Source organism: Falco peregrinus, chromosome 4, assembly GCF_023634155.1.
Source record: "Falco peregrinus isolate bFalPer1 chromosome 4, bFalPer1.pri, whole genome shotgun sequence".
In the NCBI taxonomy this organism is placed as follows: Eukaryota; Metazoa; Chordata; class Aves; order Falconiformes; family Falconidae; genus Falco; species Falco peregrinus.
Window position 1 is genome coordinate 93,747,249 of NC_073724.1, and position 26,757 is coordinate 93,774,005.

A 26,757-nucleotide genomic window follows, 5' to 3' on the forward strand; every position below is an offset into this window, starting at 1 on the left:
ATGATTGACGAGGATCTCAATTCATTTGCCACTGCAGAGGTGTCTCCATAGTTTTCATATGCTCTGTGCCATCTGAGGCACCTAGAAAGGAAGACCCATGCTGTTCTGGAGCAGGAGCTGGTCTCCAGGCGGGCTACATGGCTGAAATGCAAGTAGTCCTATGTACACACACATGACTTGAGCCCCAGCTGCCTTAAGCTGAGGTGCCTGAACGATGGAAAAACAGATTCCTAGAGTGTTTCATGTTGGAAGGGGTGTCAAGAGGTCATATAGTTCAACCTTCTGCTTAAAGCAGGACCAACGCTGAATCACATCTACAATAATTACTTTTGTGCCTCCCAAGTATCCCCTTAGACAAACAAAAGCAAGCAAGTCTGGGCTTATCCAGACTACTTAGTGTTGTGCCTTCTGTCTAAATACTGGAGGATTCACAGCCTTGATCCTCCGCCACTTACCTCATCCAGGGGCACATCACCAGTACATATTGCAGGAAGCCCAAAGGAGAAAACCTCGTGATGCTGGAATCTCTCATATTGAATCATCTGCACCCAACACTCATGGTTGGGAGAAATAGCTGTGGTGAAAGCTGTCTATCCCCCCACACCCACCCCCCTTTTTTTTCCTGATTTGAACCTTAATCTCTCATCCTATGGGAACTGTGGAGCTTCTGTCTGAAGGATGTTCTACTTGGTACCAAATACGTGTATCATTGGCTGAGAGAATGAAAATGTAAGAGGGACTGTGTGATCTGGTGGTAAGGGAATCAGCCCGGAGTCTCTGCTTCAGTGAATATTCAGTCTTTAATCAATTGGTATGTCCTGGAGGTACCTTCCACCTTGACTCTGTGACCAGCCTTAGCCTCAATTAACCATAACCAATAAGATAAAAATTGCACAGGCAGGTACCTGTTTCCTTGGATCTCTCTAAAGCTCCCTGCATGTGAATGGTGATGTATAAAAATGGTAATAATGGAGTTTTCAATTAAATATGCAGCTACACACTCTACCACTACAAACGTAAATTAGGATTAAACTTTTGGATTTCTTAGTATCTAGTACCAACCTGTGCAGAGTGGAGCCTATTTACTGCTGCTTTATAAAATCTAGTTAGTAGAAGTACTTCCAGGGCTGATTTTTTGGGGGGTTAGAACTGTTGGGAGCTGCAGCATCCTGGAACCCCCTGCACCAGCACCTATTCTGCAGGGCTTTGAAATTGGTGCTGGATCTTTCCTTTCCATGGCAGCAGCTGCCACAGCCCTGTCACTTGTCCTTTTACCAAATAGCTCTTGTTAATTCACTACCATTTAGTAGCAGCTCTGTGTTTAATTTTTCCACTCTTCTTACTTCACTGTTTCTTTGGGGTTTCTCCCAGCCCCCAGCTCCATTTTATGAAGCCTTCAGCATCGCTTTAAAAACGCCCGGGGCCAAATAGAGCAGACAAAGCCATTAGCTTTTGGGTAGCAATGTAGCATCTCTGGGTGGGGAGATTTCCCCCTCTGAGCGTGGAGCATGTCTGTAGTAATGAGCACACCACCTTTGATCAAATGAAAATCAAAGTGAAGTGATGCTTCATCTGTCAGAAAAGTCCTATCTGCACCCTCCACTGCCCCATGCCCACAGTCAGGGAGAAAACGAGGGCTGTGACTCTCCCATAACACAGCACTTTGCTGTGCTGGATGTTGGCAGGCGTTCGTCGTGCCTTTTTTAGGCTTCCTTTGCCTCTGGCCCTGCTTTCCGAGAGCTCTGGGAAGCGGCAGCAGGCAGGTGGCAGCTCTTGACTGTGGCTGTTTGCTGAGGTTCAGAGCCAGCAGCTGCCAGGGAGTGAGTGCTCATGGTGTGGAGCAACCCGAAATAACAGAAAAAGTCTCATTCGAGGGGTGGGGCTTGACAGTCAGAAGGAAGGGAGCTAAGCAAAGCCAAATGCATTAAATTAAAACCTGGAGATCAGAACCAGAAGGGAAAGGGTGGTGGGGTTTTGCCTTTGGCTGAGAACCTGTGAGTACTATTTCTATCCTGCTCAAGATGAAACGGTGTTATCGGAGGCAGGATCTGCAAAGCTGAAGGTTGTAGCCTTTTCTTCTCTCTGTTTGTTGTTGTTATGTTTCATTTTGCTTTGTGCCTAGAGTCCCTCTAATGTCCCGCTACAGCAAAATCTGTGGCAGAAACACCCTGACCTTGAGTGAAGCTCTGAACTGACTTGCTGTCTCCCATGCTGTGACCCTTGTGAGGAGGAGTGGGAGGAAATTTGGCACAGCATAAGTGTAATTTCTACCTGTGTGTCCCTGGGGACCTCTGCTTGGACACTGGGACAAGGGAGTCCCTTACTGCATTCATTCATTGTAGGCAATGGTACCCTCTCTCAAACTATGCACTTTCAGTTCAGGTTCAGTAAGTAACAGTCAAATGCCTCATGCTCAGTGACTACAAGAGAGAACTGTTGCCCAAAATTTGGTCTCACGCTTAAGCCTGGTTTTGCCCAGGCTCTGGGGTTTGTCTGAACCTGCTCTGTCCCACTTCTGTCACTCTGCCGTTGCTACTTGATTGCAGCTTCTGGAGAGCTTCTTGACCAGGGGCTTCAGAAGCTGTGTCTGATGAAGCATTTCACATCATGGTTTTTAACCAATTCTTCTTTGACCCCATTGTCTGATGGCTAAGGTACATCTGAAAGCAGCAGACAACTTCATGTGCCAGCTCACTTTTACTTTCACAGGCTCACTTTTATAGCAGGTAAATGCTTTAAAACCATTACAGCAATGCGAGTGTTTTAAGTCACAGGAACTGGAGAGTCAAAATCCATGCTGCATCTAAAAATCAGTTTTGTTTTGCTTGTAGAGATTACTGTACCTTCAAGTGACAGATGGGAAAGTGAAAACTTTCTATCATCCTTGAAGATTCAGACAGGCTAATAGAGAAAAAACGTGAAAGGAAAAATCGTCATTAAAATGGTCTTGAAAGGGATGACTTCCAAATTATTGTCTGTCAGCTTCTCCAGATGGCCTGAATATCTGTCAGATGAGCAGTATTCATTAGAAATGCCTAGCAAAAAAAAAAAAAAAAAAAAAGGCAAGGTTTCTTTTTAGTGAGGTCTGAAAACGAAAGGGGAAAAAGTAGAAGATGAGGGGAAAGAAGGGAGGGAGATAATTTGAAGAAGACCTTTCTCACTAAAAAGTGACTGTAAAAAAGGCAGCTTTTGGTTCTGGATTTATTTTCTCTCTGCAGTACGTACATCAGGCCTGACCCATTCCTTTTATCTTTCTAGGTGGAAATAGAGATTGGGTTTTTGCAATGACACTGGGCTCCTGGAAAGGCTTCCCAGGCCCCTCTGCTACAGCAGTGCAGACCCCCGCTACCTGCTGGCTAAGGAGGCCCTTTATGGTGCCCGGGCAGTCCCTTTCACTGCATCTATAGGGCATAGCTGTGACTGGAGCTGAGGATATGGAAAAAAGGAATACAATTTCCAGTGCCCATGTAGAAACCTCTTAATAAGCCTGTAATCAAGGAAAGACACCAGGAGTTTAGCTCCCACTTGAAAATGCATTTTCCAGCAGCAAGACTCTGAGACTGAATCCAAAGCTAAGTGCCTTATTTACTGCCATCACTACCTCTCTTCATTGATCAGACTGGTGCTTTTCTCCATCAGATTTACTTGAACCATGTGCTTAGGTTTACCCTGTGCAAGAGAGAAGGAAGGACACTGGTGAAAGTCTGGCTTTATTTAACAGGCTTTTGAGGATGGAATGGTCAAATGGGCTGATGACAAAACAAGAAAGATCCATATAGCAATCAGTGGCATGCTGTGACCTCAACAAGTGAGAGGAAGAGCTGAGTCTGTAAAACAGGACTTGCTAGCTATAAACTGTCAGGACAGTTACAAACAAGGAATGTATGGTGTGATGTCTACATGGGTTATTTAAGGCATGTCAGATCTTTGGGTAGAGGATCCCATTGAAGCCACAGCAGCTTCCTTTTTTGTGCGTTGACTTTTGCTGATAGGTCTTGGTCTCTCTGAGTGCAGTCTTTTTGCCCACGGCAAAATCTGGTTAATGCCTCTTGGTTTATTAATCCTTCTGTATTTATTGTTTGAGACCTGCCTGCATCTGAGCTATTCTTGGAGATATTAATAGTGGTTAATATTTTACCTCTTGGAGTAAGCTGATCACTGCATGCCACAAATCATTTCTTTATCACTTCAAAGATGAAACCTATATCTGTGCCAAGCCACTAATGTAATTACTGCTCCTTCCCTGCCACATCCACCGTATGCAGAACCTGTTACATGCAATTATTTTCAATCGCAAGTTCCACTCCAGACAGACAAGATCATCCTTCAGGTGCTAAGTGGTACTAAAATATGACTCCACATTATACCCACAGCAAAAGTAACAGGGAAGGCAGTCTGGGATGGACAAGGATCACTCTAGGTAGTTTACTGTTAAGGCGTCCACCCTCTGACCCCCTGGTTTGTAGTTTTGCAACCTGTAGGTCTGGACAGCTCCTCACTTAGCACATATTGGTGTTTTAACTCACTTTTTGAAGGTATCCATCTCTCTGCAAGGACTACACAAAGAGCCTATGGGCTAAATAAGACCCTGTTAAATATTGAAGCTAGGCACGTAATTCCAGCTTTGCACTGCTGAAGCTGGCTGCATTAAATCAGCCCTGTGGCTCTCTCCCACATGCCTCAGTAGCACATTGAGCCAGCCACAGCACCTGCAATAGCAATGTTTCATGGATCAAGGCAAGGACCCTGTTTCACTCCTGAATGCAGAACTGCTCCAGAAGAGCTGGTCTCTGACACCTCCACTGCCAGCACCTCCATGGGTGCATGGCATGTCATCTAAAACAGCAGCCAAGTGCCACCAGCACCTCCACCGGTGGCTAGCCCCATCCCACTGTCTGGCTCACCCGCACCTCGAAGCTGCAGCCCCTTTTGTGAAGGTGCTGTTTACAGACCTGCACATTTCCTTCCCCTTTCTATTTCTCTTAACGACTTTAGTGGATAATGGAAGATGACAGAATGGTAATTGCAGCACTGTGGGTTGTTGGTGGTTAGGTTTTTTTCTACTTTCTGAAGAAATGTTATAGGCATCCTAAGCATTTAAAGCAGCTGTAAAGATGGGTGTGGTGTCCTGGGTAGCATAGCTGTCTAAATACAGTAACTGTAGGGCAGACCAGGATGTGACTTGAGCTAAACCAGTAACTGCTGTCTACTGAAGCTGCAAAATTAGCTTAAGGATTTCTGTGGGGTTTGCAGCCCTTGTATTTAACATAGAACTTTAAATGGAGGTTGCAGCTGGTCAGCAGGATCTACATTCTCTGTGATTAAACAAACTGGCTGTGTGCATGTATGAATTATTACCAGTAATAGTATGCAGTCTTTTTGCTTTTGTGAGGTCTGATCTACACGTTTAGTTGCTTACAAACAGTGGTGGTTTGATTAGAAAGGAAGGAAGGGGCTGAGGGACATTTATCCAAGTCCTGTTAACACCATGGGCTTTGAGACACTCCACACTTTTAGTGCATAAAATAAGGGAGCTGAAATGCCAGTTTCCAGCTTCACTGCCCATGTAGACCAAGCCAGTATCAGCCCTGCTGAAGTCATGCAGAATCCTCTGAAAGCAATAGGACATTGCACACACACACTCACACATAGATATATACCTCAGGACATAAAGCAAAACTTGTGAAATTTTGTCTTACTGACTAGCAGGCTCTAAGTCTTTGTGGAAGTCTTACACTGAAGGTGGATCCCTGAGTTTGGCCTGCACCTTGTTTGCAAGAAGTACTGGGGAACACAACTGTGTTGTCAATAGACCTGCATTCACAACCGTTGCATACGCACCACTACAGGGAAACATTTGAAGGTGAATCAAAACCAGCTGAAAACCAGTGATATCAAAGGAGATGTCAAAACAACAGCTTAAAGGCTTTTGGCCAGTTGGTACCTGTGACAAAATTGGTATTTATAGGCATAGGCCTTTTCGCCAGACAGTAATGTGCTCCTGGCAGCACCTTTGGTCTCTGGCAGGTTTTATGTTTGCTAAATGAAGCTTGTGAGTTTGCTGATGGCTTTATACCTTGTCCTTCACACATAAACATGCTGCTGCTCATGTGCCGGGGCCATGCGGCAGCACTGGTGTTAGGTGGTGGTTTCCCATTTATCTCATCATAACAGCCAGTGCGGGGTGCGAGCAGAAAAGAAGCTGCAGTGCTTGATGGCTGGTACGCCACAAATGAAACTCAGCACTGCTAAAGCCCATACCCAAATGGAGAGCCAGCTGTTGCTGGGGCAGGGAGGTTCTGTCATAGCACACTAATTTTCCCTTATTTGATTTATTTATTTCTAGGGGCACAGCTAATGGTGGGGCCCAGCGGTGGATGCTGAGATCTGGTCATTAGACAATGTGGACTGGCTTTAAGGGCAAGTACCCACATACGAGTGAGGCATCTGCTCCTTTAGAGCAATTTAACATGACAGTATATCGCATTGCTAATGAATTTTTGATTGAACCCAGAATATTTTTCACTGAAACTGAGCTTTGTACTTACAGAGATGGACGTACAGAAGTAGGAAAGAGGGTGTGATGTGGGGGTGTAGAGGTCTGGCTAGGGAAGGGAGTAAATTGCCAAGGCTTGCAGTCACTCTATGCAGTGTAGCATCAGAGGCAGAAAGAGCAAACAGGTACACTTTGGAATAGGATGAGCTGTGTTTGGAGGGTGGCAGTGGAAAGTGCTGTGAGCAATATTCGTGGGAAAAACCCCGAACAACAACCTGTTACTGCAACAAAACCTAAACAGGGCTGAACAGACAGTCCTCTGTGAATGCCATGGGCGCTAGACACTCTTGCCACCTGAGGAGAGTAATTGGCAAGTGCTAAGAGCTTTTTCTGGGTTTGGAGGGGCAGCATTGTTATGCTAATAGTCCTTTCACTTGCCTGCAGTGCTGCTGTTGTGTTCTCCTGGAAGAATTGGGCAGGAGGCTTTCCCAGGACCTATTTGTGAAGAAGGTCTAGCTGCTGTTTCATCTGGTCCAATGCAGGCAGCTGCAAGCCTGCCTTCCCTCTTCCCCCTGCATACATCTCTGTGCTCCTTGCAACAGAGCCCTCTGAGTATTTGGGAGGTCTCCCAGAGAGTCTGTTCAAGGACACGTGTTTATTGAAACCAGCAGAGCCAGGGTAGTTCACTTTTGGCCAGAGCAGCTTCTGAGCTGTGGTCTGCCTGGGCTGGCACTAGGCACGTCGCCGGCATCATGGGCAGTGTGGGAAGGGGTCAGAACCACAGCAAAGCTGGCGAGGGCTGCCATGGTCCACCAGTCTGTGCAACTATCTCTGGCATCTAGGTGCTCTTCCTCCCTTCCTCAGCCATTCTCATTATCAGTGGTGATGTTCCTCCTTGCCCCGTTGGGTCCTGCCTATTCTTAGCACATCAGCTGTATGCATTGTAGCAAAATACCCTTCTTGCTTTAACAATCCTTAGTGAGAATCCGTCGGGTTTTTTCAGTCTTAAGCTGTAGACCGAGTTTTGGCCGAAGTTCTCTTGTCTGAGGAACATCCTTTCTGAGAATTTAATTTGAAGCGACTCATTTACATGGTTTCTATCAGCTGCTGTAGGCTCTGAGGCCCTGGGGGAAAAAAATCAGATGATACTGTGAAAGCTATTAGCAAGGACATTAGAAGCAACCATATTCAGGTCAGGAAAAGTTCTGAAAATACCTAGCATTCATGTATCCTTAATTGCTTTTCTCCCTTTACAGCTGTTGGGTGAACCACCATCTGAGAGGGGGCTGCCTCAGGGATTTCTTTTCCAGTATAGATATGGAGAGAGGAGCAGGCAATGACTGCTCAACAAGGAAAGGAAGAACTAAACTTGAGCAGCAAAACCAAATTTGAACTTTGTGGAGGAAGGTCTAAGGAGCTAATACTGACCCTAAACAGGGGAAGATGTGCTTGGGGAAGCAGCAAAAGAGTTTCTGAGCTGCACTGCTAACAGCTAAGATGCTAAGAGCGAAGGATGAGATACCACTTCTGGACTTCAGTGCCTTGTTCAAGCATGTCTTTGAGGAGGCAAGAACATTTTGAAGTGATTTCTGTATCTTACAGGACCATAAAAAATATGAGAACCTTAGACATCTTGAGGATGGAGACAGCAGAAATCCATAGCTAGCTCCAAGCCCTAAGCCAGAATCACTCTCAGGGACTCCTGGTAGACTGGTGTGGTGTCCACCGTGCCTCTGACACCACACCCAGGGCTTTTCTGCACTAGGAGTATGCCAGCAGAATTGCTTTGCAGGGAGCACATTGTCCTTATTCTCACTGTCAAGATAAGAAAAGCAAGATGGTGTGAGGCCAAGGGACTTGTCCAAAGTCAGCCAGTGAAAGTTATAAGGCTTCAGACCTTGTCTCAGCCCTGTGCTCTACCTAACAGCTAAAAGGGACAACTACAAACCCACACTGCAAACTTTTTGGGCACTTGCTTGCCTTTACAGTCTGCAAAGTGCCAGGCATACCCAGCCTATTATCTACCTAGTGATTTATTTCCAATCTTACAAATAAGATCTGACACAAAGGAGGTAACATTTAAATGCTGTACCATACATTGAAATGTTCTTTCTAGGCTGTCTGTGTAAGAAGCTTTGCCAGCTACACCCAATTTTTGGCAGCTGCTGCAGTGACAGCTGAGAATGCAATATGATAAAAAATGCCACTTCTGCAAAATAATCATAGCCCATTGGGTGAGTCCCAGCAAGATCTTGTGAAGGAAAAGGCTTAGCCAAAACACATCTGTTCAGGGCAGCATGAGGGCTGGAGAAAGCAAAGCATGTTGTGAACGTTAAGCCAAGCATGATAATAGGTAAATGGCTCAAGAACTCAGTTGTTTTAGCTGAAATAATTTGAGAAAAATTTGTGGAGTGTGTACCTGTGGTGTGAATTGATCAGGTGACATGAAACCATGCTTCCCTGGCTTTTGAAAGGGTGAAAAACAAAGGAAAATTACAACGGATTAGCACAACTGTCAGCTTAATTTTCCTGCTAGAACCTTGACAGACCCTGATTGATTGTTCTTTTAATTAATCAGAAGCAATCAGCTTGTAAATGTTGTGACTAGCAGAGCTTCTATTTAACCCTACGTTGAGTTTTCCGAGTAGTACATGTACAGGTTCTGCAGAGTAGAAGGGGAGTGTAAAAGCTCTCACACAGAAGCTTCAGAGGCTGAGGATGGCTTCTGGTGCTGAACCACCAAGGCTGCCTGCAGCCCACGGATCAGCTGTAAAACAGTGTAGCAGAATGCAGCAGTAGAAGTCTGAAAGAGTTTCTACTGTTTTTAGGAGAATTTTTTTTTTCCTTGGAGATTCCCAAACAACAATTCGACACTTTGATTCCTTGGTGGCATCCTGTGTTTAAGCTAATGGCAATTGCTTGTAGAAACCTCAGTTTTCTTTTCTCTCCATAGGTCTGTTGATCGGCTCTGGTTGTGCCCTCTATCCTCTTGGCTGGGACAGTGAAGAAGTCAGACAAACCTGTGGTAACCTTTCCAACCAGTTTGAATTGGGTGAGTCATCATCAGAGTATCTCAGCCACATTAGACTCTTGTATGTGTTGTCCACAAAAGCAAACAAGGACAAGAGCACAGGCTTAGAGAAGAAACCCAGCGTGGTAGGGTATTCAAATTGCATTGTTCTGGTATGGTGCTAAGGCAGGGGATTTCAGATAGATTTGTTGGAAATATTTTCAAGAAGAATGTTATAAAAGAAAATGAAGGCATGTATGTACGTATATATTTAAGACATCAGATGTAGTAGCCTTGCAATACGGGAGCTAACACTCCTGGACAATTGACAGGGTAGGCTGAGTCTACTGTCATGTCACAGCACAGGTCAGGGTAATTCACAGTCAGTGGAATTAGCTGTCTTTGAAGTCTGGCATGTTTATGGCCTTCTAATCCAAGTCTAAAGAGTACGGGTTTGGTTACTTGCATCCCTGGGAAGCTGATAAATAACACTTGCTCCCTGTGTCAGCCTTCTGCCAGACAAGCCACTGGTCCTACTGTTGGTAACTGCACTGAGCCAAGGACACGGCCCAGCTGGGCTCGCACCCGGTATGGGGTGAGCCGCCTCTAGAGAGGGCTCTAGAAAACAAGGGCCCAGCAGCAACCTAAGGATTAAGCAATGTGGGTGATCAGGATCTGATATTTGAATGTGCATGCAGGTCCTTGGTTAGCTACAAGGATTGATGCAGCTGCTGAAACCCTACTCTGTAAGCATTCTCTGATCCTGTATCACTTGGGGAAGAGGGGGATCTGTAATCATCCTGAAGGAGCAGGAGAGACTGACCACTCCGACCTTCTGAAGACTTGAAAGCTGCTGCCATTCCCAAACATGGACACACACAGTTCCCCATTTCCAGACCCTGTGAGCCAAACATTATGGCGAGTGTTAGAAATTCTTTCCGTAGCTGTGTGTGCAGGGCTTGTGGCAGCCTGGCAGTAAGGTCAGTGCAAAGAACAGTGGACAAAAATGGTCTCCTAGTGTTAAACACAAACCTACTGCATTACCTTTTAATTTTACACTGGTATTTCTGTCAGGCTTCAGGAGTAAGGAGTTTTGCTTCCATCTCAGAGATGTGTCTTGTGAAGATATGCAAATGAATTGAGGTTGAAAGGTAAAAAAAATATTGCTTTGGGAGAGATGCTCTGGGTCACCCTCCCTTACACCATTCCTGTGGTGTTTTGGAGTGCATATGATCTGGCATGGGATCAGAAATTCTCATTACCAGTATCAGCACCCATCTCTACCACTGCCACTGATGTTATCAGCAGACATTAACAGTGTTGCCCAAGGGATGTTTAACATGCTCTAGAAGCTTTACCTTGTTATTCTGAACTCTAATGTCCTTCTGTGCTACTGATACTAAATTTTCTTTTCAGTGAAGTATAAATAGTTCCTGCAACTTTATTATTCACCTAAAAATTGACAGATACGAGCACAAAGGAGAGATAGCAATGAGAACAGAAATAGTTAACTAGCAGAAAAAAATGTCGCTGAACTAAGATTCCTGGGCTTGTGGGAAGGTGTCTCAAAGGGTGTAGCAGAAAGAGTCAGCAAAACACTGCAGTTACTGTTGCAGGGATCAGTTGAGTTCATTGCTGCCCATGGTCAATCCTGTGCAGAAGCCTGACGCAGTTCCTAGCCAGCCCACCGAGCAGCACCCCCACTTGAAAGGCTGGCTAGCCCCTCGCTGGTTCACGCTGATGCCTGCTCTTCCACCCCAAGCATGTGAGCAGCTCTGCCTCTCTGATTCCTGCTTGTGTCTCCCAACAGCCTGCTTGTTCCCAGGCTTCAGTCTTTGCTCTTCCCAGAGTGCAGAAAAGTGTTACCTTTCCAGGTCATTTCTCTGCAAACTCACACAAAGGCAGATGGTGTGCCAGTCTGAGCTCCTTGAAGACAGCACTTAGGCAGTTACAGCCTATGACCTTAAACGCAGTCATGCCCACAATCAGAGAGCAGAGTCTCCAAAACCACCTTCACCATCTCAGCATTGACTCATGAATCAGATATTTGCATATATTGAATCACTCTGCCACTAAAGTCAGTGAAGAAACCCAGGTGAAAAATTTCAGCTGACAGCTTTCCTTCCAGGTACACATAAGGACCATGAGATATATTACATTAGCTGTGAAGGTGTGTACTCTTACTGTATTTTCTGGGCCCAGAGCATGCAGGGCATGTGTTATGCATGCCTAGACTTGACAGGACTGCTGCTGTCACCAATCTGCTGCAATCGTATGTTAACACATTAATTAACCAATTATGAGAGCTGAAATTTGCTGTAGTGGTTTCCACCAGGCAGCTCTGCCACTGAACATCTCTCTTCCACATACTTTAGCACTGAATTTAAATGCTTGGCTAGGATGTCTTTTTACTTAATGTCAGTGCCTGACTGATGCTGTGTTAGCGAAGTCATCTGTAAAGAAGAGGTACGGTCCAAGGGCCGTTTAATAACCACGCTGCTCATCATCTTTCATAAATACTTCTTGGTTGGTGATAACCCAAACCCTCTAGTCTTTTCTGAATCATTAGAGACTGTCTTACTCATTATAGCCTACAGGCCAAAAATGATGTTTCAAAGACTTAATCTCACTAAGTCTCAAGACAAATTTAAGTAATTATTGCTTTCATTTGAATATTTAATTTGATTAAGCCACAACGATATGCCTTCCATTCCTGAGTCTGTGAAATTAGTTGTCTCCACAGCCACGTATATACTCGCTGCATTCAAAATCTGCCATCAGAAAAGCTGAGCTGCCTTGAGCCCTGCACTGGTTTGCTGATGGGAGAAATGGTGGTGATGGGAGTGCTGGTCCTGCACCTCCTCCTGCTGTGGGTACTAGCAAGGATGACACTGAGAACGTAATTCAGCATGTGGTTACTCTCAAGGAACAGAGTGTTCAAAGGGATGCTGATCAGCAGACAGCATTCAGCCTCCTCTTCAAGGATGGCAGAGCAACTGCCGCAGCTTGGGCAACAGGGGACATGCATGCGGTTAGGAAAGGAGTGTCAAAGCACAAAAGGTTTGACCACAGAGCCAGTAAAGGTGGAGGTTCAGCACTGAGATTTGTTCTGGACTTTCAAAAGGTGAGGTGGAAAAAATGGTTGAGGTTGGAGGTAAAAAAGATAAGATAGGAGCGGATATTTACACTACAGGAGGATGACGAGAAGAGGCAGGTACAGAGGAGGGACTGCAAGAACTCTCTTGAGAAGCAGCTGAATTGTGCACTGTGAAACGTAATGTTAACCAGAAATATTCCAGACTTAACAATTAAATGAAAATTTTTGTTTTACCTAAACAAGACAAACCCGCACCTGCCATAACATGCTCATTCAAGGGGGCACCTTACCGCTCCGTACAACTGTCTGAAAGGAGGCTGTAGCAAGCTGGGGGTAGGTCCCTTCTCCAAGATAACAAGCAACAGAAGAGGAAACAGCCTCAAGTTGTGCCAGGGGAAGTTTAGGTTTGGTGTTAGGAAAAATGTCTTCACTGAAAGGGTGGTCAAGCATTGGAACAAGCTGCCCAGGGAGGTAGTGAAATCACCATCCCTGGAGGTGTTTAGAAAATGTGTAGGTGCGGTGCTTAGGGACGTGGTTTAGTGATGGATTTGGCAGTCCTGGGTTATGGTTGGACTTGATCTTAAAGGTCTTTACCAACCCAGATGATTCTATGATTCTGTAACTAGATAGAATAAATAAGATGCAATGCTAAGAACCCATAAAAAACCCTAATCCTTAGTGGGTGTGCTAGATAAGAAGTGCTTCTCCATGTCTTCAGGCTTTCTGAAAAGGCATTAGACTAATAGGCACTGCAAATAATGCTGAGATAGCCCATATTGTGAAGCGGGGACCTCCTCTATCCGCCCCCACCAAACACACACATTTCTGTGCACATTCCAAAGCAATATTTAAAAAGGCTGCAGGAAAAATAACGATGCCTTTCATTTATTTATAAGTGGATTTGGGTATTCTTTTCAAAAAAAACTGAGCCAACGTTGTGAAATGCCCAGCAGTTTGCTGCTCTTTTGAAAATTGGGTAGTTATTTGGTTTTTAATAAGTGAACAATGTCCAAATGGTTTACTTAAACATTTATATATTTAATTGGGCTTATTTTTGTAATCAAATGAAAGTGGTTGTATAACTCCATCTCTACAAAGAGAAGTCATTGTTTGACTGAAGGTAACCTGCCAAAGACAACCCCATTTGTTGATTAAGTTACATTCAATAGCTGAGCTCTTTTGCTAATGAGGATGGGAAGTAACTTCCACAAATAGACAGAGACTAGTGCACCTGTAGAGGTGCCTGCTCTCTGCTCTTCTCTAGCAATCTGGTTTTGCCATCATGAAAAAAAGCACAGTGCTAGATTAGGGCTTTGACAAATTACCTGCGGCAAATCTTGTTGGGATGCTAAGGCCATGAGAGGTCCCTGTCACGTTCCTCTCCTTGTGTTTCCCAGCTCCCTAGCAGCCAGAAAGACCTGTATGGAGGTCTTGGTGGTCCTGCTCCATATTGCAGCATCCCATCTCAGATCACAAACTGAGCAGAGTTCCCATCAAAACACAAGACTATGAACTGGAGCAATCTTTTGCTGCTGTTTTTAGGGTGGTAACTCCTAGAAATAGAGCAATATAAATAAATGGGAACAAGAGAAAAGAGATGTTTATGTTTTAAACCAGCACAGTTGTTTGCTCAGTGACCGAGTCAAAGTTCTTAGTCTAATCTGGCCACAGGCTAATGCCTGAGACTGGAAGTATAAACTGGCAGTGCTCCAAGGGACTGCCTTTCACTTTCACCAAGTGTCTGAGGATGGATCAAAGTCATCTTAATCTCTTGTCGCTGCACAAGCTGCTATTGTTATGCTGCATTATTTACACCCTGAAGTTGCCTGTGGGCCCATTCAGTACAGCACTGACATGGCACAGCAGTACAGAGCAGCTGACTGAAGCGTGTGAAAGTGAGTCAGATCTACACAATTCCATGGTCTGCAAAAAGCAGGCAATTTCCCAAATGCAAGCATCTTTATAGCATATCATATAGCACACGTTCAGTTTTGCTGAGCTAGAGGCACTAATACCATTTTGTTTTCATTTCTAAATGTACCACACAAGAATAACAGCTGAAAAATGAGGGGTTTAGCAGGAGTTCATTAAAGTGAGGGACCTTGTGTTAAGGTGAGAGCATGCATTAAAGTAAAGACTGCACCAGACATTTGCAAAAACTTCCACATTCTATGATTCTGTGATAGATGCTGCGAAAAAACTGTGTGAAGAAATCTTTTGAACGTACATGCCTTTTTTAAAGGGAAATGTGAGTGTATACATGTATAATATAATAATAATAATGAATACATTAATATTGGTCTTGAGTGTCTAAAATCTTCATTTTAGACTGTTGATTTCCCTAGATGTGCATGTGGAGACTGCTCAGTTGCTGAATGCTTATTTCTGTTGTGCTGGGTGCAGAGGCAGCTAAATCCCACAGAAGGTCCCAGAAAAGACAGGGCATGATCCGTTTAACTCACAAAATTGAACCTCAGCTGGGCACTGGTGAAACAGCAGTACAAGACCCATACGTAAGATCCTGAACAGCAAAATGGATATCTAGAGTAAGATTCATTTATCTAAATGTAGATGGCTCATGCCGTTGTAGGTACCCTAGGAAAATTCTTCTGGCCTCCAGCTGACACTTCCCTACCACCAGATGTATGAAACAGTATTATGTACTTACCTTATTAACTGAAAGAATGAAGGCACTAATTTAAGATAAACTCTGATTTTTAAGTTGAAATACTTGGAATAAATGTTTGTCTTCCTTTGAGGAAATGTGGTGTGTTTGGGCAGTCAGGACACAGCCTACATGATCAGTGCTCCAGAATTTTTTATGTCCTACCCCTTTTTGTAAGAAATTACTTTTTTATGTCATACATTTCTTACCTAGGACCTTCTTTTTCATTCTGCTGGTTGATCACTTGTGCTAAGAAGCATCCTACAAACATGGCTATGTGTTTGCTGTGTGGAACTACCTTCAGACCCCATCTTTGAGTTTCATCATGCTTTTCTTTGCTACTAAAGGCAGTGAAAATCACAGGTCTGGCAGCAAGGGCTCGCACAGTTCAGGTGTGGCCATTGGCACACCATGCCCTGCTTACCCACCCAGCAGCTGCTGCCGCAGCCTGCCCAAAATGCATCATTATGCTTGTTTGAGTTCATGCCATCCTTATGAGGCTGGGAACAGTCCCCTGCCCTATTTCTTCTGGAAGATCTAGGTCCTCTCCAGTTGTTTCATGTTCTCTGGCTATCACACTTTATCGCTACCTGTCATGAAGAGAGACATCCTAGGTCTGGGGGCTCAGCTGCAGCAGCCATCAAAGTGGTTGGCTCCAAACACGCACCTTTGCTTGCCCACTGTGCCAGTCCATCCATCTGTGAACTGCTGTGAAAGGGCACTCCAGGCTGAAGTAGCTGTCTGGAGATCAACTTAAAAGACTGGCTCCCATCCTGAATGAAACAAGCAGCTGGATTGCCCTCAAAAGCTCTCAAAAGCTTCTCTTCTGAGGGACATTTGTTTCCAAAGATCATTATTATTAAGCCACCCCCTTGCTACTTTTAGAGGGCTTGAAACATCTTAAAGAGAAGTGTTGACCTGATAATTACTTTTGCTGTAGAAATATTAGAGTAAACAATCTTTAAAGCACTTTAAAAGCAAACAGTGCAGTTGCTAAAACAACATAAAACCCCCACAGAAAGCAGTGAATATAAAAAAAAAAGCTTTGTCAATGAGTTGATTTGCCTTAGGTGGCATCATTTCAGCATCTGGCTGAGTGTTGACATACAGTGCCAAAACGATCAAGAAAAGGATTTAGAGGGTAGGACAATTTATTAGAAACCTATTAAAGGCAAAGGCTCCAAAGCTGTATTTTTCTACGAGCAATCTATCTGAAAAAGCGAGTTTTCTTGTTCGCAGATCCTCTGCAAACAGCTCAGAGATCCTACCAGTTCAGGTTTTTTGACTGGGGCTGAGACAGTCTTTACAAGTGTACCTGAGCGACAGCTGCTGAGTTCTTAAATAAATGAATGAGTCAGCCTATGTGCTAGTAAAGGAAGTGTTTCATCAAGAAACATTTCCTCTTTAGTGCTACCTGGATAACTTCCATTCTTAAATATTTGTAAGCCTTTGGTGACTATATCAAGGTCTACATATATTCTTTCTAACATAAGGGACTTACCTTTGTTGCCAAAGTTAGAATGTGGTCACACAAGGACCCTCTGCAGTCAATAGAAGTAAGCAGGACCATCCAGAAAGGGACTCAGACCACCTAGGGGCAAGTACCTGGTGCTCTTTCTTACTTAAAAAAAAGCTGCTAAACTGGTTGATTGGAATCCCTTCATAGCTAAAGGGAGAAAAATAGGTGCTACTAGAGCAGGTTTCACCTGTTGTACTTTAGATGTCTACCTTAAGATGAAATGCAACACACTTTTATAAGTGACTTTTTCTCCTTGTTTTTTCCAGAGGGAGTCTGGTTGACTAGTCCAGTGTGAATCTCTGTACTGTGAATGTCCAAAGAGAGGTGAAATTATTTTCACTTCCTGCAATAGATGAGCTTTCTGCTGACTTCTTCCAGGAGGCAGGGATTGCTCCTCATTAGCAGGACATAAGCTATATGCGCTTGAGAATTTGAGCATTGTAATTGACCCAAGGTGTTTCTTCTCCTTCATTGTTCCATGATAAATGCACACCTACAGCAAATTCAAGGTTTTATTAAACAAAATTGTGTGATCCTCCAAAGAAAGGAAGATTTGGTCATATGAGTGAGTGTCTGCATACAGCAGAAGTGAAGAAATTCAAGCTGGCACTTCTTTTTCCAGTTTTTTACACTTCTGGACTTTATGAGATTTTATGCATTGAATTACAGACCAAAAATCCATGCCATTTCTTTGACCAATTATAAGTAACCAAAATAGCTTGATCTGTGCATGCACGAGAAATCATATGTTTTTAACAAAGAGAAATCCACACAACAGGCAAAGAAACCAGCTTACTAAATGCATTATTTTACATCAAGCTCTTTGTTTGGCTGCAAGAACACCTTGTATAGTGTTCTTTCTTTGTTTCGCATAACTACTTTAATCCTTTCTGGATGCATTCCAAATTGTAACTTCCTTTCCTGCTTTTGTAGCTGATTTCACATGACGGTTTTTCATTGTAACTGTGTCAACAAACAAAAACCCATCAGCTATTTCATTTATCTTGGCTTTGTTTCAAAATGATTATGCCTTCTTATTAATTAGTTTATTATCTTTTACATTGATTTGTGGCTTTCATTTCTCCAAATTCCTGTACATCCCTTAACATCACACTCCTTACTTTGTTCTACTTTGCCAACACCCTGATTGATTACATGAATTCACGTTCTCTGTAGTACTGGACTCTCATATGAAGCTGCTAATTAGACTTCCTGCACAACTTTTTGCAAGTAAGAACTGTAGGTTTTATTTTTGAAAGTATGTAATTTGTATTCTTCAGCCCGGCTAGTTCTGAAACCTTTTTTCCTTCATCTTGGAATGTAGACTGTGTTTAAGGTTAAATGGTTAGAGTTTTCCAAATACTCCAGGCTGCAAGCCCAGGATAATCTTAACATTAACAGCAAAGAAGGTACAAATATTTAAGATACTAAGTCTGGCAATTAACAGGTTTGCATCCAAGACACTTCCATATTCTGGAAATTTTTTCAGAAGTGTCAATTATTGGTTATTTTAGATGAAAATCATATGCTATTTCCAGGACCTTGATAACTATATGTGATAATTATTTATAAGACATCATGAGTAGAGATCCTGGTAAAATTCTGTTTTGGCAACTGGATTCTGGCACAGCTCCACAGTAGATCAAATATTCACAGATTTTCTGTTGCCAGTTTTCACGCACTCCCAAATTTGTCTTAATCTTTATTTGCCTGTTATATTGAAGAGGAGAGGGAAACCTAGGGGACACATATCATGGCCTTGAAGATCACATTAGAAATCAAGAAAAGGCATGGGACTATTTTTTAATAAGCCCATCGATCACTTCAGAACTACCTTTCCACATTCTTTGATTTCTTTCAATTTAGCAAATATTGTCTTATGTTCTATGGAACTTTCCTCTGCTGAATCTTCTTTTGATAGTCTCCTCACTCAGCTTGTGTTTGCCCTTCATCCTCGGCGACCGCAATTTCTTTCACTCCTTTTACAAAAGAGAGGAGTGTAGTATTTCCATCTTTCCTTCTTGTATTTGATTGGAAAATGGCCGTACATCCCTATAGCTGCAAAGTCTGTTATTCTATGATTTCCGTGTTCATCCTGACACTCTCTTGCTGCCAATCCCAGTAAAACAAATGTGAAAACAGAGTTCTTAATGGCTGGCTACAAATTTACCTGAGCCAACTTGGATGGTCTCGCTTCACTGAGCAACCAAGAAAGCCGATTATTTATACTTTACAAAAAAAAAAAAAAAAAAAAAAAAGGATCCAGAACCAACAAAATGCTGAACCCACAGCTTCTCCCTCCATACTGACCTGTCAGATAAAGACTGATTTGTTAAAAGCAACACCACTTTTGTATAGAAAAGGAAGCTGCTGTGATACATATCATCTCTATCAGCTAGAAGAGTGTCAGCTGCTGGAGAATTTACTTTGGCATGAAACCAGATCCGGCCCATCTTATGAGCAAGAATATGTACACGTTCTTGCACACATCTCCACACCCTCAATGGACTGGCACATTTCTACCTGTATATATGTATTCCTATGCATCCTTAAGGAAAACAGCAGCTTTTGCGTCTGTGTGTGTGTGTGAAAATTGATGTTTCAATAATTGTTTAAATTCTATCAATTAATTAGGTGGTCTTGCTCTTCATTTTAGAGTTTTGACGTTAAAAAATGGGAAACTGCAATGCAGCATTTCTAATCTTTAATATGATGGGCTCCATGAAGGCAAACTGCTCCACTCAATGGTTGAATTTAAGCCCCAGTTCTGCAAAGCTCTTAACCATTTGCTTACCTCTGAATATATGACTAGTCCCACTGATGTCAGTGCAATAGCATTTCAACATGAAGAAGGGTCCTTCTATGGTATCCATTGTTATAATATAAAAAATTAAAGCTAGAAAGCAAAATCTATCTTCTCTAAGGCATAACATTTCTACAGGTGTATTTCTTTTCATTTGATGTTACATTTAATTATTCATCAACCCTGCTTTTTGTAAAGCTTCCTGTTCCATTTAAAATAAATAAATAAAATTTAAAATTTTAAAGTGAAGCAGAAGTCATTTTACAATTTAAACTGGAACTACATTACTTCATTATTGACAGCCAACAATCTTTCTTTAGGATGCAGTGGATTAAAATAGGTCATAGATGTAGTAAAATGAGAACACTAGAGCAGAAACCTCAACTCCAAAGCATTTTTTCTCCTTGTGCAATACAGGATTATAAATAGGGTAGCATTGTTTCATTTTGACACATGGCTATGCAGTGTAGGCAATCATCCATTGCAGAAGGTACCTTTGAGATGGGTTACCTCTGCTCTTATAGCTATACTTAGATATGGACCTAGGACTTACCTGTGCTTATAATGGATAGTATAGCTAAGTCCTATACTCTCAGACACCTTCCCCACTGCAGGCTCTTCTTCAGCACAATAGCTTGAAACGCTGTTCTGCTCAGCATCATCTGAGTACAGATCAAGCTATTTTATCTGAGGCCTCCCATTGCTCCTGACACAGGCTGGAAATAATGGCCGGGTTTATTGCTGTGTTATTATTGCTCTAAGGTCAGGCTCCCAGCTCTTTCATCCGTTCTCCTGCACTCCCCCTTTCTTTCATTTGTTCATCTTGACCCAACTCACACTTGTGAACTGCATTGCATTTTTTAGATGAAGAGGCAGCCTGCCATGCCTCAGAGCATTAAGTAGGGCAGTGGTCCTTAGGGTAAATGGAGCATGGCATGGAGAAATAAATGTTATTCTCTTCAGTCGAGACTGAATATGGATGTTGTATCTGTTGAGCACATCTCTGACACTGATTTAATAGTTCTTTCTTCTTAATATGCATCACGTATACTCTCCCCCTCTCCCACTGCCAAAGGACAAAATTTGAAATCACACCATGCAAAAGTTCAAATTTACTTCATTCTATCCCACTTAGGTCACAGCTTTGGGCAGTGCTCCCAGGTGAATCTTTAAACTCTTTTTAAAGTAACATTTTGACATTTATTTTCTCTACCTGGAAGCATCACAATGAGAAAGATTTACTTTTTCAAGCTGCAACTACAATTGTCTAGTAGTTTTAGGAATATTTAGCAATTTAAAAAGACCTATCAGATGAAGTCCATCTTATCATAAGAAATACTTTAGCACACACCACCCTGGTATAAATATGATCATTTCCAGAACAATCCAATAGATTTAGACATCTGGTGAATGCTTAATCTGATTTTTAAATTCCCAGCAGAAACTATAGGTAGTGTGTATACGCAGACAAAGCAATAGGAGGTCCAGAGACAGGTCTCTGCAGGGACTGCTGTGCAATTGGGCAAGGATTGGCATCAATGATGTTGCCAGGCACTTGGCAGGTCTCCATGGTTTCTGATGGTGTTCTCTTTAGGAAGTCAGACTCTTTGTGTGGTCTTCTGTAAGGAAGCCAAGAATGGTGTTGATCTACAGAGCATAACCAAATTACAAAACCAAGTGAATCTCTCTTTCTGCTCCAGCACATTAAGGAGAGAAGCTAATGAGCTCAAGCCAAGGGAACAGCTCCTCAAGTTCTCTGGTCACATAAAAAATTTTGCGGGTTATGAAGGAAAAAAGAAAAAAGTACTATGCTTCCTGCTGTGGTGTCAGCCTGTGATCTTCAGAGTAGCCAGGAGCAGGAGTGTTGCCTCCCACTAATGTCTCCTCACAAAGCTGGCCTCACAATATCCTGTGGACAATTGATGCATGTGCTGTTTGCCTTGAGGCATGCTAATGTTTTGGACACGTTGAGATGTACAGACATCTTTTGTGTCTTGTGCTTAAACCAGGATTAGCTGAGTTGATAATTGCCTGAACCCAAAGCCTGGCCTTCAATGATGCCATTGGGACAGAGTATGGACATGCCACCTGTTTCAGCTCTGTCTTTACCTTCTGTTCTCTGGAGGGAAGAATGGTTTCTCCTGCTTTTTCCAGAGAGTGGGAAGGAAGTGTTGTATTGCTGCTTGTGCCTTACCGAGAGCACTCACTGCTCAAAGCAGGGTGGTATCACCCAAGATGGCAACACAGGGAGAACCTCAATTGTAATGAGCTCCAAGCACTCAAGATCAAAATGAACAAGATGATGCAGCCCAAGTGAAAATTACTCTTCAGAAAGGCTGCAATCCTGAGGAGTAACAGCAGCCATCTCCTTTTGGAGATCTCTGTGAGGAGGCTTCCTCCTTGCTGCAGCTGCTGTATTCCTGACCTCCTCTACCGTAGGCACAGTGGTGCCTGGAAGGGGAGCAACCACTTCATGGTCCACCATGGCATTCCCCAGCACCATTTGCTAGTGATGAGTTTGGCTGTATAAAGATACTGAGGCCATTAAATGTATTCAAGTCCATATTGTGGCACTGTTAAACACATTGGACAAAAGATCAGTGAAGTTTTCAGCAATGAGCTGTGACCTTGGGTGGGGAGAGGGAAATTTCTGTATTTCTGGACTCCATCCCCACAGCAGCCCCCAGGCAAGAGGTCCCCAGACACCATGCTGCTTTGTGGATGGTCAGGATCAATGCCTGTAGAAGGGCAATGTGAACAGGTTCCCCACAGTCACATCCTGGGTTAGTGTCGCCCAGAAGCTTGCTGGGTTTTGAGCCCTGTCCCTGTGAACTTGGAGCTGGACCCACTCCGCTCTTTCTGTAGGGAGTGAGTTACCTGCAAATTCTCAAAATGTCAGTCAAAAATAATCAAAAGATCCTCAAATGCTGCCTGGGGGAGGAGAAGAAAGAGGAGGGTGGGAAAAAATCCTCTTCCAGCTGTAGGTGCTGTGGGGAGCGGTGCGGCAGGCAGTCCCTGGCCAGGTGGATTGAGGGACGCCCGTCCCACCTTGGCGTGCTCAGGGAGCTGGCAGCCTCAGCTTCGGCCCTCACGTGGCGTCCCCTCTGCGTGGAAAACAGCAACTGGCCAAGCAAATGAGCTCAGAGGGCTGTCTGCTGCAATCCAGCACTTTAGAGGGGAGCCATTTAAAAGCCTGGCTCTTCTCATTGCTTGAATTACACCCCGTGTTCCCTGTCTGAGGTGGACGTGCAAGTGGGCAGAAACCTCGCAAGGTGCTTTTTCCTGGATGGGCAGAAAGGATGGTGGCAGTGCTTCCTCCCCCAGCTAACACTGTGCCTTGTCGCTCTATTTCCCTTGCAGGGACCTGCCACATCGGCTGGGCCTACTACTGCACAGGCGGGGGCGCGGCGGCCGCCATGCTGGTGTGCACCTGGCTGGCCTGCTTCTCGGGCAAGAAGCAGAAGCAGTACCCCTACTGAGCCGGGCCCGGGACACGGGCGCTGCCACACACCACGGGCTCCCCGACGTCTTCTGGATAAGGACGATGAACGACAAATTTTTAAGTGCTTTCTCTCTGGAGTGGGCGTGAGGTGGGATGGCTGGTGGACCAAAGGTGGGCAGGGAGGTGAACAGCAGTGCAAAGCCACCCAAAGGGACAGGTTTTCTCACCTGAGCCTGCTCCACAAAACTTTAAGCAAGGAAAACTACTCTTTGGCAAATGGTGAAATTCTGCGTGTGCCAGTTAATGGAGAGGTTGGTGAGGGGCCGGCGGTGCCCAGAGGCTGGGGCAGCGCGCGGCAGCCCCTCAGCGCGGCGCTCCCGAAAGCACACACGCATGCACAGATGTTGACCATGGCACAAAATGAGTAAAGAGGAAACTTTTTTTGGTGCGATTCTTTCTGCTTTTCCTTTTTTTTTTTTTCCCTTTGGTTTTTGGTTTTGGTTTTTTTTTTTACTTCTCTCTGGTGGTTTAAAATTCAGTGTTGCAACACTTTTTAATCTATACATTAAACTTAATAAAAGGACCAATAAGCCACTTTATCAGTATTTTGTATATTCTCTACACATTTTTCTTCCTCAGACATTTAGCCACTGCTTATTCAGCCCTATATAACTTTTATTAAGCCTCTGTGTTTTCAGCATTATTACGAAGATGCAACATAATTACATGGCATATGTAGCCTTTCCCTATAGTACTTTTATGAAGTGCAGTAAATGGACGTTTTTCTGTCCATTGGAAATTCCACTCACGGTACTGTAGAGCTCTGTTGGTTATGTACAACTAACAGGAAACTTCTTCCAGACATAGATTTCTGTTTCTGTTATGTTTAGCTCATTGATGTCGTATTGTGCTGTACCATGTTTATTATTTCAATATTCATTTTTGTAAAAAAAATATATATAATATGTGCTATTTTATGTTTGTATTTGAAAAATCTCTGTAAATAAATTTTTCCTTAATCAATACTTGCAATGCATGGTCATGTCAATAGATGAGAAAGTTCCTTCCCAGATCCCCATTGGAAAAATCCTCAGAAATAATCATGACTTTTATAACCATGCTGTATCCTCTTTCCCTGTAAAATACATACATTTAGGGTTCAGTTACATTGCTGGAGGCTAAACATCTATTGCCACTGGAGGCATTCTTGCATATCCCACATTTTTACCTGATGCAGTCGGGTGTCCCTGCAGGACTTCAGTGAGACCTTCCCCATTTTGCCCTGGCCGCTGCAGGATCAGCATTTCACACAGTACTGCAAATCCCTGTTTAGGCAACTGAAACAAGCCCTTACTTTCTTTTCTTAATATCATTGACACTGACCAAATACCTACCAGGCAGTATTCCCTGTGCAAAACACTGGCAGTGTACATACAAAGCTCAAAACCAATCTTATTTTCTTTAAGAAAAACAATGTGAACTTAAAACATGGGAACTTGTAAGGGGTTTTCAATCATGCCCTTAACATATGTTACTCCCTTTAAAATTTGTTTCTCTGCTCTTGTTTTCCCAATATGATATTTCTGTGGTGTATTTCTACATTACTGTCTATGTTCTAGTTGCGGTTCATGCTGGTTAGTAACACTCGCAGCTGTTGCAACTCTGAGATCATGCAGTTGCTTTGTACATTATGCTGGGCAGCTTTTTGGAGGTAGGTGGAAATAGCAATGTCAGCTTAGAGTGATCAATCCTGATATTACTGAACTGAATTCTATCGAGTTTCATTATAGCTTAAGCACTATTTATTTGCTCTATGGTGCTGTACAGTGAAAACAAAATTGTACCTTACCGCTCCTAAATTAGCCCATAAAAGCCCTATCACATGTGACTGCTGCTTCTGCCTGAGAAGCACGCCAACCATGCTGCGGGGGCTTGCCTCCCGGCATGCTCTCCCAGTGGCACCAGCAGCAGCAGGACATGAAGCTCCTCCCTCCTGCTTGTCCCTTCTTGTGAGTGCTCAGGACCATACCCAGACCTGCTGTGGGAGGTCAGTGGTGTTCCATATACATACTGTTCACAGTAAGTACAGATATGCCTGTTAGGGTTGTGTATTGTTGCTTTATTAAAACCCAAGGAGATATAAACACAACTTTGGCTGTGGTTCTCCTGGCTCCAGAAAGACCTTTGGCAGGTATCTCACTAGAGAAATGCTGGTTTTGTACAGTGTGCTACTGTAGAAGCATGCCTTTCCTTCCACTGAAACTGCGGTTTGCTATATAAAGTTTCAGTGATGACTTGGCTATAAAAATATAAGTGTTATTATTCTAAATTTGACCCTCTGCTGTTTATATTCTGGACCATGCATCACGGAGAACATTTTGACTTCTTTTAGATCTTCCTCTGCTCAGGTTCAGGCTTGATTTATCGTGATCTGGAACTATGCAATTACTTCATGAAGAAAATTAGGTTTTTGTTACAATGCAATACAATAGACTGACTTTCTCTGATTTTCTATACAATCTCCTTTTTTTAATTTGGGCTTGAATAAAATGCCAATTTTAATAAGGCAATGATATATGCTGCACCTGCTTTGTAGCTGTTTATCATATAGCCTTCAGCTGCTGTGATATGAATAAACTGATCACAGCTTAATTAGGTTTGTCCATATTTGTGCATTTTGGTTCTGATATCCATTTTTCACTAGAATATAAATACCATTTATTATCGTGGTTATCAAGCTTCACAGCTACAAACTAATAACTTCGAACTGGGCAAAAGATTGCTTTCAATTTCAGAGTATGAAGTGTCAATGAAATATTTACAATATTTACCATGTTTAATTTTCCATTTATTTATTCTTGAAGATGAGGAGCTTGGCCTTGCCTTTGTCAAAACAAAAGACATAAGCTTGCACAGGCTCCTGTGTCACTGAATTCTGTCCTTGCCATTGCTGGCAATCTTTATCCCATAATCCTGTTCATAGATTTATCAAGCTGTATTTTAAAACTATTGAAGCATTTTCCCCCCAACAACTATATTGGGAAATATATTCCCAAATCTCACTCGTTGGGTGATTAGACACTTCCTAAGTTCCAGACAGCCCTGCATTCTGGAGCTCACTGTCAACACAGATATCAGAGGTCACAGTCCACTTCCAACCAATACTCTGGGAGCAGCAAGTTTCATCTGTCACTCCTAAGTAATACAGGAGCTGTATAGAAATAAATTGTTTTGTGTCAGAAGTTACCGTAGGAGCACAGCATAATTCACATGGGAAGTGACCTCTGGAGCACTGTAGTTCAGCCTCCTGCCCAAGGCAGGGTCAGTCATGAGGCCACAACAGGTTGCTCAGGGTTTTTTCTCCTCTGTTCTTGGAAACCTCCAAAGGTGGAGATACACAATGTCTCTGGCCAGCCAGTCCCACTGTCTGACTGTCCTCATGGGGAACCAGTTTTCCTTATAATTGATCTCTTCTTTCAACTTATGACCGCTGTTGCTCACCCTCCCACTAAGAAGCACTGAGAACAGCTCATCTCCACCTTCAGTCGCCTCCCCATAGGTACTGGGTGGCTGCTATTGGGTTATCATTCCCCCTCCCCAAGCCATCTTTTCACCAGACTGAATAACCCAGACTCTTGGCCTCCCTGCACAGGACAAGCACTCCAGTCCTCAGGTCCCCAGGTCCACTCCACAGAGCTGTTCCCCAGCTAGGCAGCCCCTGGCCT

General features: G+C 43.4%; 1 protein-coding gene across 1 annotated transcript in view; it reads left to right on the forward strand.

Annotated features, from left to right (window-relative positions):
* Nucleotides 1-24,064, forward strand: part of LHFPL6 (LHFPL tetraspan subfamily member 6) — a 144,849-nt gene extending 120,785 nt beyond the window's left edge. Inside the window, exons 3-4 of the mRNA XM_055803067.1 lie at nt 9,450-9,548; nt 22,951-24,064. Of these exons, the coding sequence (XP_055659042.1) occupies nt 9,450-9,548; nt 22,951-23,069 (218 nt within the window). The 3' untranslated portion in view covers nt 23,070-24,064. The remainder of the gene's footprint in view (nt 1-9,449; nt 9,549-22,950) is intronic.
* The last annotated feature ends 2,693 nt before the right edge of the window (nt 24,065-26,757 follow it).